This window comes from Tiliqua scincoides, chromosome 1 (assembly GCF_035046505.1).
Source record: "Tiliqua scincoides isolate rTilSci1 chromosome 1, rTilSci1.hap2, whole genome shotgun sequence".
NCBI lineage: Eukaryota > Metazoa > Chordata > Lepidosauria > Squamata > Scincidae > Tiliqua > Tiliqua scincoides.
The window spans coordinates 65133176-65145639 of NC_089821.1; the positions used below are offsets into that span (position 1 = coordinate 65133176).

Below are 12464 nucleotides of genomic sequence, written 5' to 3' on the forward strand. Positions count from 1 at the left end.
GCCCTGTGTCATTTCATCTCAGTCGCTTTCTCCCTGCTATCTGCTTTATTTAACTCATAAGCAGCTCCTCTATCAAAGGAACATTTCTGTAGGAAGCAAACAGGGTTGGCATGGGATGGCTGGATTCCCTTTCCCCTAAAGCACTTCGATGTTTATCATCATTAGTGTCACATGCTCTGAATTAATTATTCCAGTCCCTGTTTCAGAGGATTTAGTCCAATGGATAAAAGCCAGGCTGCTTGCACTGTGATAGGAACATAATCACATTCTTTAGGCAAAAGCATCAAGATTTACCTGCCTCGTGTACAAAAAAAAGAGTGAGATCTGATCCCACATGGTCATACACACACTATAACTGTCAGGCAGGTTGTTCCTATCAAAATAAAAATGCAACATTTGTAACTGACTACCTAGCCTGCAAATCCCTTTTACTGATGTGCTACAGATCAGCCAGAGGGCAAGCTTTCCTGGCACACTAAAAAGCAGAACGACTGCTATCTTTTCCCCCTGACTGGAAAGTCCCAGCAGTCAAGGTTTACTGCCTTACTGCAAGCATTGGCTTCAAATCTATTGAACAGTGAGGTTTTCCTAATCCATCAAAGAATGAATTATTTCAAGGATCTGACCTCTGGTCAGGCCCGTGGCTGATTTAAACTGGTTGAGCTCTACTGTCGTAGCTGAGCACACCATTGGCTGTGCAACATAAAAACAAGCTAGGAGCCTTGAAGGAAATAACACCTCAAGGACTGAGGTTGTTTGTAACTCAACAATACTCCAAATCTCTGCAAATACTAACTCTTAGAAGCTCTGAGCAAAAGCAGAAAGATTGTTCTGTGCCAGTTATGACAGCAACCACTTTTGAATGCTCCACATGTCAGCAAATACTCCTTAAGTCCCTTAAGAAAATGGGCACATCAGGGAGAAAGGCTGGAGTTCAGTTTTCTTCCTGCTTTGCTAGTTTCCTATTTGTAGTGAAATCTGGGGCTTGTTTGTTTTGTTTATTATGTAGTAGAGAGTGTAAAAACATGCCCCCCAGTGGTGCACCCTATTCTACCATCCCATGACTCTGCTACCTCATTCTGCCGTGTCGATCTACCTTCAGGCCTGATTTATACATGGGCTGTGCAGAAAGCCCTTACCTGTGCAAGCATGCCTGCATGACCTGTCATGCTTTCATGTACTTAGCATGTCTGCTAGCCTTTCACACTGAGACATCAGCAGTGTACCCTCTTAGGCGACTGAACACTGCCATGATAGCATTAACTTACAAATGGGCCAGTGCTTGGGGAAACTGCATTTATGCACATGTCTCCAGCAGCTCATGGATCGTTTTAGCAAGGCCTGCCAAGATTTTGGACTGACAATCAGCCTGAAGAAAACACAGGTCATGGTTCAGGATGTGGACTCACCTCCCTGCATTACAATCTCTGTGCATGAACTGGAGGTTGTCCATGACTTTGTGTACCTTAGCTCAACGATCTCCGACACTCTTTCTCTCAATACCGAGCTAAACAAGCGCATCGGTAAAGCAGCTACCACGTTTTCCAGACTCACAAAGAGAGTCTGGTCCAACAAGAAGCTGACGGAACATACCAAGATCCAGGTCTACAGAGCTTGCGTCCTGAGTACACTTCTGTACTGCAGCGAGACATGGACACTTCGCTCACAACAGGAGAGGAAACTGAACGCCTTCCACATGCGCTGCCTCCGATGCATCCTCTGCATCACCTGGCAGGACAAAGTTCCAAACAACACAGTCCTGGAACGAGCTGGAATCCCTAGCATGTATGCACTGCTGAAACAGAGACGCCTGCATTGGCTCGGTCATGTTGTGAGAATGGATGATGGCCGGATCCCAAAGGATCTCCTCTATGGTGAACTCGTGCAAGGAAAGCGCCCTACAGGTAGACCACAGCTGTGATGCAAGGACATCTGCAAGAGGGATCTGAAGGCCTTAGGAGTGGACCTCAACAGGTGGGAAACCCTGGCCTCTGAGCAGCCCGCTTGGAGGCAGGCTGTGCAGCATGGCCTTTTCCAGTTTGAAGAGACACTTAGCCAACAGTCTGAGGCAAAGAGGCAAAGAAGGAAGGCCCATAGCCAGGGAGACAGACCAGGGACAGACTGCACTTGCTGCCGGTGTGGAAGGGATTGTCACTCCCGAATCGGCCTTTTCAGCCACACTAGATGCTGTTCCAGAACCACCATTCAGAGCACAATACCATAGTCTTTCGAGACTGAAGGTTGCCAATAACAAATGGGTCAGTGCTTGGGGAAACTGCATTTATGCAAATGTGAAGTTACATGGGTAAGGGCCTTTCCCACATCCTGTGTCCTGTATAATCAGGTCTTGGTTTCCCCTGGTATAATGACAAATTAATACATTGCTGGATGAGTTTATCCAGGAAAAAGGACTAACTTTCCCCCTGGTTTGACCTTGAAGACAGGAAAGGGCAGATACCACAATAACTGGACCGGTACAGCATATTCCATCATTTTAGTCAATCCTGCAATGCTCAAGAGGGCTACAAGATCCCTTTTAGTAGTGGCACAACGGATCAGACTCAAAGCACAGAGAGAAGTAATTAAGGGCCTCAATATCTGTTATTCAGACCTGATCTCAAGAAAACAGATGCCATTCAGATACCTAGTTTGTCAGTTTCTTGGTGGGCATTTGTCTGCCAAATTTCAAAACAGTTAGGAATTATTTACTCCGGTTGCAATGGAATTTGGCCCACTTGGCAAGGGAAGTTGTTACAGGACAATTCAGGACAAGAAAAACAAGAGCTGTTTTTCTTGTGCTTTTTGTTTATTGTTCTACTGCTATTTTAAATGCGTGTTAAAAAATTAAAATGAAGCCTGGAACAAAAATGAAAGGCAGTGAACAAGAAAAATAACACACGCCAGTGAATTTGGGGGTCAGAAGAACTTTTTTCAAAATTCATGGTGGTTTTGTATGATTCCATACAAAATGGAATGGTGGTTTTGCTGATTCCAAAAATGGCATCATTTGCCCTATCACGTCTAGTTTCGGAGATATGGCCTAGCCTCGTTAGTGAATGGGTCACTATTCACTTAGTTAGTGAATGGGTCACTTATGGCCATGGCATAAGACTTCCTCACAAGAAAGCTGCTTGAACTATTCACTGATGAGGCTATGCCGTAGCTCCAAAACTAGACATGATAGGGCAAAACAGATGCCATTTTTGGAATCACACCTCAAATATACCTAGAAAAAGGTCTAACCCTTAAGATAGCAAAATGTGTGTAGGCCTGTGTAACCATGTTTTTAATCAGTTAATATGAGTTATGTATTTGTGGTAATAACTGAACATAGTTCGTAAAACTAAAAAGTCTTCATTACGTACCAGAAAAATTGGTCTATTTTCCCATTGCAAACATGCCCTCAACATATATGTTAATCAAGAACATTTTATTGTCCTATACCATCTACTGTATGCCCCTGATCTAGAGAAATGCTGCACTAAGCACTAAGCACTTATAGCACTAAGCAGTTCTGGATGGCTCAAGCCTAAACTACGAGTGCTTCTCTCAGTCAACTTCAAAGTGAGGCAAATGAGAGGGGGAGAAAGAATATTTAGATAGGAAACAAACCAAATGGAACCCACCAAGGACTACTAGTCGTCTGTTTTTGCTACCTGTTTGGGATTTCAAAAATGGTGGTAATGTGGGGGAGGGGGAAGAATGACACAGGGCCAGCTTTAGGGCATTTGACCAATTTGGCCACATTGGGCTCCGTAGCTGGAGGTGTCCTGCACACACTGAATCGCCTGCAGCCGGCACCTCACTTTGTAGCTTACTCTTCAGCATGGAATCTTCCAGGCCAAGGCATTGCAAGGAGAACACAGCAAGCAGAACATTGCCACTGGATGACCTTCCCTCCCATTCACCTCTGGGTCCATTTGTCTTGAAATTGTCCCCCTGAAGCAAATGGCAGTGTCCCACACCGCTGCCGAGTGCCTCACAACTGCCGCTCATCCTGGTTAGTAGGGGGCCCCCGTGGGACTGGCCCCTGCAAAACTATTTTGCATTGGGCCCCACAGCTTCTAAGGCCGGCCCTAGTCATGCACCTGATAGATCAATATTTATGGCCCAAATACATTGTGAATCAGAAGCCATGCAAGTCTGCACAATCAAATTTGATGCAAAACAGCAGAGTGACATCCATTTTAGTGATGCAGTATTCTTTTTCAGAAAGTCTTGATCCTGAGCTGAAATAGACAGGACACAATGAAGCAGATTTTTAAAAGTGCTCCAGGAGCCAAGCATACAAAATCACCATGACAACATCTTTCACTCCGGGTTAATTAATCTGCAGTAACCACACCTAGGGATGCTAATCCTCCAAGACAAGAATTACGCATCACTCTCCAGGAGGCTACTGAAAGTTACTGGAGATTTTAACAGGGTTTTCTTGGGTATACATCAGGAAGAAAAACATCTCCAGGAATAGCTGCAGCTGGAGCTGGCAATCTGAACCGCACCCAGATTCTGTACTCCTGATGGCAAACCTATTTAGGGTGTAATCCTAACCCCTTATGTCAGAGCTTTCCAGCACTGACAATGTAGCAATGAGCAAATGAGCAATGTAGCAACTGAGAAATGTAGCTCTGAGGTAAGAGAACAAACATTCCCTTACTTTGAGGAGGACTTCGTGAGTGACACCCAACTGCAGGATGCAGCACATGCCCCATTGGCACCGCTATGGCAGTGCTGGAAAGCACTGACATAAGGGATTAGGATTGAGCCCTTAGAATCACAACTTTGCATGTAATCATGGATTGAGAGCAGAAAATATCAGCGTTTGACCGCCATGTTTGTTTGTTTAAAACATTCAATGGCCTTTCTGCCATTAAGCTTCCAAAGTCCTGAATAATAATCTGAAGCCAATAAATTCAATGCAGCATCAAAAACAATCCAATAAAACAATAGCACCACTAATAAAAATGGAATAGTCACCAAAGGCTTGGGAAAATAAATACATTGTTATTCTGCACCTAACAGACAATGACAGCACTGTTCAGGTATCTCTGGGTATCTCTTCACTGCGGGGAAGGGTCTATCCCCAGTGTATTCAGTTGTTAGACAGATGTGCTGTTGGCAGGAAGGCTCTTCATTATATTGCTCTATATTTATTGTTTTTATGTTATTTTTCTTTTTTTTTAATATTGTAAGCTGCCTTGATTGCCCTCACCACAAGAAGGCAGGTTACAAAGTCTTTAAATAAATAAATAATAAATATTGTTTGTGTGCATGGTATTAAAGTGATCTTGAGCCAATGACGAAAGCAGATTATCTGTTCTGTAGGCATTTTCTGAACACTATATTGCTAGTTTAAGAATCACAATAAATGTTTTTCTGGAACTCCATTAATGTTTCCCCAGAAACGTCTCTGTGTGTGTATTCCTGTTCTGCTCTATTATCACTCAAATAGTAATTTAGGCCCCATCTTCTCCAACTTTCCAGCACTGATGCAGCTATGCCAATGGGGTGTCTGCTGCATCCTGTGCTGGTGGGGCACCCACGGAAGTCTCCTCAAGGTAAGAGAACATTTGTTCCCTTACCTCAGGGCTGCATTGTGGCTGCAGTGGTACTGGAAAGTTGGAGAGGATTGGGCCCCTTCGTTTGTGAAGAGAGAGATCTGCTATTCAACTTTTCTTAGGCTCAGTTTACATGCAGAGCTAGACAGCGTTTACCAGGCCAGTATAGATTAGGAATTTGGCAATCACAGGATAAGAATCCATGACCTCTGAAGGACTGGCAAAAAGGCAGGGTCAAACTGGATGTTCACCTAACTGAGGAATGACCCAACAAGGGTAAATAATTTTATTTATAAATACCAAATGAAGAGTGGCCCCTCCCCCACAAAATATTGGAAAACCACTACGGGTGTGTGTGGATTTTAGTATTTTGCCCCACTATCAGCCCAATCCTATCCACACTTTCTTGAGAGTAAGCCCCATTGACTCTAATGGAACTTACTTCTGAGTAGACACGCATAGGATTGGGCTGTACAGCTGTGATTCAGGTCACAGTTCTATCCCACATGCTATTCTCAATTTAGTGAAGAAGAAAAAACTTCCATTAAAAGTCAGTAGAAGCTTTTTTTCTCACTAAAAATAGTGTTCTTGTGTGACTGAGATCCAAATCATGGTGGGAGCAAAGTTAAACTCCTTCAGTGGGTTGCTCTGCACAGTTAGGCGCAAGGCTGATCCTTGAAGAACAGGCGACAGAAGACAGCAGTACACAGACACTTCTCAAACAGTGGATGGAAAGGGAGTTAGCAGTGGTTTCTCCCAAGGACCTGTATTAGGACTGGTACTATTTAACATTCATAAACAATCTAGCTCGGGGTTCTTAACCTATTTATGATAACAGACTCCCAATGGATTGCCCAATATGTCCCCATACCCCCTTCCCCAGTCTATCAAAATAATCCTCACCAGTTCTATTAGGTACCAGTATGACTTCAAAATATGTCAATAGCTTCGTTTTAATTTACACATGGTTTGCAAGGAACAGAATGCATCAATCCATATTGCTAATGGGGAACATTTCATAATCTAACAACAATTTTTTTTAATTGTTCAGAGATCAAGTTCCCTTCCTCCACCATTTGTTTCCCATACCCCCAGTGGTCACTCGTACCCCGGTTAGGAATCCCTGATCTGGATTTAGGGGTGAGCAGCTTGGTGGCCAAGTTTGTGGATGGTACCAAATTATTGTCGCGCTGATATGCAAAGAACTTCTAATATACTTTTTCTAAGATAGGTAAACAAGCAACAAAATGGCAGACGAGGTTCAGTGTAAGCAAGTGAAAATTGATGCATTTTGGGGGGGGAAATTTTAAGCCATTTCTGCCCAATATTGCATATATGCAACAGGGACCAAATGTGTACACCCGTGGGCAGGCAAAAATGGGTTAATTTCATATCAGGGGCTGAATAATTGGTTGTTGCTACCCACAGAAGAAATCATGGGATTCTGGTGGCTAACTCAATAAAAATGGTGGCTCAGCATGTTGCAGTATAGAAGATGGCAAGTCTCATGCTAGGGATTATTAGGAAAAAGATTGGAAATAAAATGTATAGTTATGACACTACATAAATGTACAGTGTGGCTGTTGGTCTATTCTGGTCATCCCATCTCAAATAAAATACTGGGGAGTTAAAGAAGGAGCAGAATAGAGCAACATGATAGAGGATTATAAAGTGATGCATGCTGTGGAAGATATAGATGGAGAGAAGCTTTTCTCCTGCTCCCATAACCGTAGAACCTGAGACCATCCAATGAAGCGAACTGGCAGCAGATTCAGGAGAGTCAAGGGAATCACTTCTTCACACAGTACATAATTAATTTGGTTTTGATGCCACAAGATGTGGGGACAGTGAATGACTAAGATAAATAAAGGGGAGAAGATCCATCAAAGGCTGTTATCTATGTTGATAGCTATATTGGACTTCCACATTCAGAGGAAGAACGCCACTAAACACAAGTTGCTTGGGTCAAATGGGAGAGAACTGCTGCCTTCATGTTCTGCTTATAAAAGCTAGATGGTCGCTTTTGCGCATAAGTTGCTGGACTAGAAGGTTTGGTCCAGCAGACCGTTTCTTATGTTCATAAAAACACCCTGGTCAGATGCCTCTCCTTTACTATTTAGGCTATGGGATAGGCAGGCTGGCTTTAAGCCAATTGGACCAATTGCTCTCAGCTGGGCCCCACTCCTAAGGGGCCCCCATACAAGGGTAATCTAGTCTTGTCAAATATACATTTTGTTTGATTGTTTGTAGGATTACATAAATGCAATTTTATATCAAAATGTACTTAGATTCATTAACTCGCACACACTTTTTGATTGCTTTCCAGTCTACCATAGAGAGATAAAGTCTATAATAAATTTTACTTTCCAGTCTACCATAGACATATAAAGTCTATAATAAATTTTTATTTTTAAAATTATATTATTTTATCGAAGATTCTAGAGACCTTGGCTGTGAACCTGTCGCCCCACAAAAAAAGTTTCCAACTGGATCCCACAGCTCTTAGGGCTGGACCTGGTGATAGGGTTAAATGAGGCCCCTTCACATGTGACATTTCCTAACATGGCAAAGAGCATCATATTGGGAAATTCAGGAACCTGAGGATGGCTTGGCCCATTTTTGGCTGTTGCTGAAGATGCCAGTCAGGTTTCTGGGGTTAGAATCTTAAAAATCAATAGAAATGCCTGTAGCCATTTCAGGTTACAGCAATTCTCCTTATTTTTCCAACATAGATCTTGCTCCCTATTTTGAGAAAAATAATGCAGGAAGAGGGCATAAGATGCCAGACTAATTTCTGAATGATGAGAGGACAGCTTTGGCTATTGAGTAAAAGGCAGCTGTTGGAAGACCTGGCACCACATAGACCACATAGGTTGATATATCACTTTCATATTTCAGAGTGGCTGAACTTCATTGACAGTTGATGGCCATTTAGGAACCTCAAGGAAAATAAATGCCTGGCTCTTTTCCTAATCCCCAATGATAAGATATGCACTCTGCATAAGCTGAATCCCCCATCCTTGCATAACAGGGCTTCCTTTCTGATCACTACCTCAGAAGAGAGAACCAAGCCTAAACTCTCCCTCTTTGACTTTAAGAACTGAACAAAGAAAACAGAAAATTAGGCACCAAATCCTTGGCAAACTGGTCTTGATTTGGACAAGGCAGAATAACCTGAGAATTCATTTATCAAACAAAGTGGACTGAACTGTTTGAATGGTAAGTCACATTGACTTTGAGCTGACACAGTATCCAAACAAGTTAAGAGAGAACACAGAACAGAACAGAAAAGGCAGCATGGAGAGAAATGCAAGAGAGAGAACCAAGAAAGAACACAAAGGTACCTTTTCTGACTGCCATTAGGGAAATGGCTATTAGGAGCACATCCAGCAGGTCCATCGCCACAGTCTCTCATAGGTGAGGACTTAATAACAATGATCTTCACGGCTGGGGGAAGAAAGGGCCCAGCACACTCTTCATTTCATCCTCCTGACTGTGTGACTAGTTTCCACATAGCCGTTTCAGTCACTTGTTTGTGGTTTCCATCATCAGGAAACTGTCAGCGGCTCCTAGTTCTGGCAGGAACTCAAACAAGTTAAAAACTCAGCAAATAAGGAGCAATACATTTGGAGCATGGGACAAATTGAAAATGACACTGGGAAGTAAGATACCATGATACCACGTAACGTGAAATGTGTGCTGGGATTTTCACCATGCTCCTCAGAGGATAATCACACATGAAGAACCAAGGCGTACTTGTAGGTACGTATCATTCTTTGTCTCAAATAGGTCCTTCTGCGGTAGCTTCTTCACCTCTGTGTTTGGCGCCTTGAATGCTTGTCAGGTTCCCTCTTCCTCTGAAAGCCTGGCTCTTTGGTGGAGACTGTTCAGGTCAATAATATAAGTAGGATTTCAGTGTGTTTCCATACACTTTTATCCTTGAATCAGAGAGTTCTACCAGCTTGCCATTACGACAACAGTGTCACCGCCCTAATATTTCCTCTGTTCTGACTTATAATGTAATCATAGAAGACATTTCAGGTTCTTTGTTTGAAGAAGGTGTTTGAAGACAAGCACAAGGGTTTTGAGTCTTCTGATAGATTTTGAAAAGTTGCACAGTGCCTTGCATGCTTCAGTAGTAGAGAAGGAAGATGGGTCTACCATAATCCTTCCTCATCTAGTCCCAAGCCATTGCTCATCCTGACCTTTGTTAACATTTCCATTGGATTTCAATATGTACACAGTGATCTTTCATTCATTGCTCTTATCCAGATAAATCAGAGGGAACCACACAGAGACACACAGACCAAAACAGCAACCACATATTTTTAATTGTTAATATCTGCTTAGTCCTTTTCCACACAAAGGAAACCATCTCATACCGACACCCCATGAAGCTTTGAAATGCTGCCCTCTACAGGCCAGTAGCGGGCACTACAGAAATACATCCATGGGCTGGGCTGATTGGGACAGTGCATCATCCTACCCAAAGGACTTCACAAACTTGTGGTTGATTTGCTGTTGGGATTGTTATAGCCTGCAATTGTCACTTGGTTGTATAAAAGGAAAAACATCTAAAGCTTTAACAACAACAGCAACAAAAAAGGTACCAATTATAATTTCCTACGCCATCTCAGATAGCATCTGAGGGTGGCTTCTCATAGTATGGGGACTAACATAGTGTGACCTCTAAAGTTATGAGAAGCACTGATGAATGGATGCACTGGTTCTGCTTTTTGCACTTCGAATATCTGGGGAAAGCTTGTGGGGATGGAGAGGGTGGGATGTACAAGTTGTATGATACATACACCTGAAATTTGTGGGTCTCCCCCATACACATCTTTTGGTGAAAATTCAAGGCATTTATGTCTGGCAGTACTTCAGTGCTTGGAGCTGGGGTGTTAAATGTAATCATGACTGAGTGCCCACTCCTATCCAGGCCTTGTGCTACCAGAACTTGCAGTTTCAGGGCAAGGAGGGCAGGAGGCAGTTTGGGTGAGAGAGGAGGTGGATGTTAGTGGCAGCAAATTGAGCCAGGATTCTATCTTCTTTTTGAATCCATTCCATCCCTTTTCACTCTGTGTAGCTGGCATAGGTCCAAAGAGACCCATAGGCCACCAGGAGGGCTATGGAAAGGTTAGGGAAATATATTTTTCCTTACCTCTACCAGGCCTCCTGATCACTCCCTGCACTATTAGGGCACAATCTTAACCAGGTCTACTCAGAAGTAAGTCCTATTTTGTTAAATGGGGGGCTGCAATCCTAACCCCACTCAGAAAAGTAGGGTTAGGATTGCAGCCTTAGATGCATTGTGCATATCATTGGCCCAACTGCATCTTTGCCAATGGTGGAGCATCGGTCAGTCAAGTATATATGATATATTCATGCAGTTTTTATTTATGGAGCCAGATATTGTATCTTAGGTGACTCAAAGTGCCAGTAGGCTTCCAGCTGGCCCTCTCAAGCTCCTGGCTTGGTTCCTCGATCCGAGCAACTGAGCTGTTCTCAGGCAGCTTATCTGTGCTTAGCCACTGCTCATTGATCAGCCTATTTCTGGACTCAGCTACCTACTTGGTCAGTTTCTACCAGTCTACCAGCTTTTATAACTGGGATTCACTGAGACAAGCAGAGTAAAGAAGCCCATTTGAAGGAGGTGATGAACTGAGGTTGGGTATTGGGAAACTGAATGAGAAAAACAGGAACACGATTGGAAAACACACACACACACACACACACACACCTTTTGTGAGACATGGAAAGCGGTAGCCAACATCAAGGTTTGGTCTATGCCAGCAGTTCCCAAACTGTGGGTCAGGGCCCACTGGTGGGTTGTGACCTGATTTTTGGTGGATCCTATAGCAACTGAGCAGTGCCTCCAATGAAAACATAGATGATGGAAAGATCAGATAACTAATTGCCCCAAGCCCTGAGGCTATTCAAAAATCATATAGCTGCTAATTGCCCTGCAAAGAGCTCAGCTTCTTGCAAACTAAGCTCCTGTTGTTTGCAAGCATGTGCGAATCAGGGAGATAAATGTTTGAGTATCTATTTTGGGCTACTGTTACTTGTAAGTAAATAAATATTTTTTCTAGATCTTTTTATAAAGTCTCTTAAACCTAGGTGGGTCCTACCAGAGTGTCATTTTAAAAAGTGGGTCCCAGCCCTAAAAAGTTTGGGAACCATTGGTCTACTCTATGTTTGCACTAATGCAGTCATACACGCCCAATGCACACCCGTTCACCTTGAATTGCATTCCAGTGCTCATCTGATACAGTGCAATCAGTACTATTTAGCAGGCCTGCCCGATACCTACTTTTGTGAACCACCTTCATTTAAGGTTAATTATGGTGTACTAAGTCATGTTGGACTAGGCCATTGGGGCTGATAACAATATGCTGAGCTCACAATATAGAAATACCCCAAGATGCCCAGTTCACCCATAAGGCTCTTCTCTGACCAAAAGCCGGCATCTAAAAATCCCTCTTAGAGAACAGGCTAACTGTGGTATGTTCACAAGGGTAAACAGAAAGTCATAAATAAGAGCCATAAACAAATAAAAGGGATGCATAGAGGACCAGATCCTTTGTAATGGATATATCTGTAAACAAATTGCCAATGCGTATCGAATTGCCCTCCTGAACATCCTGAGGATCAAGATGTTGATCTGATAACCAAGCCAAATGTTTGTGGGACTGTTGGTCTGTTATTTTTCCCATGCTTGCCATGGATGTGTTTTGCTCTCTTTGTGTGCTCTTTTGTCCCCCCTCCCCTACCTAGTCTATCCTATAAAACCAGCATCATTGTAATTGTTCACGGTCTCTCCACGTGTGTGTGTTTGTGGAAGGCCCCGTTTGCAAACGAGTAAAACGTTAGAAGTCCTTTGAATTCTCCTGTCGCCTGTTTGTT

General features: G+C 43.1%; 1 protein-coding gene across 1 annotated transcript in view; it reads right to left on the bottom strand.

Annotated features, from left to right (window-relative positions):
- The window catches only part of CD6 (CD6 molecule), a 50961-nt gene extending 41980 nt beyond the window's left edge, over positions 1-8981 (bottom strand). Inside the window, exon 1 of the mRNA XM_066611655.1 lies at positions 8903-8981. Coding sequence (XP_066467752.1) covers positions 8903-8957 — 55 coding nt within the window. The 5' untranslated portion in view covers positions 8958-8981. The remainder of the gene's footprint in view (positions 1-8902) is intronic.
- Positions 8982-12464: the final 3483 nt, after the last annotated feature.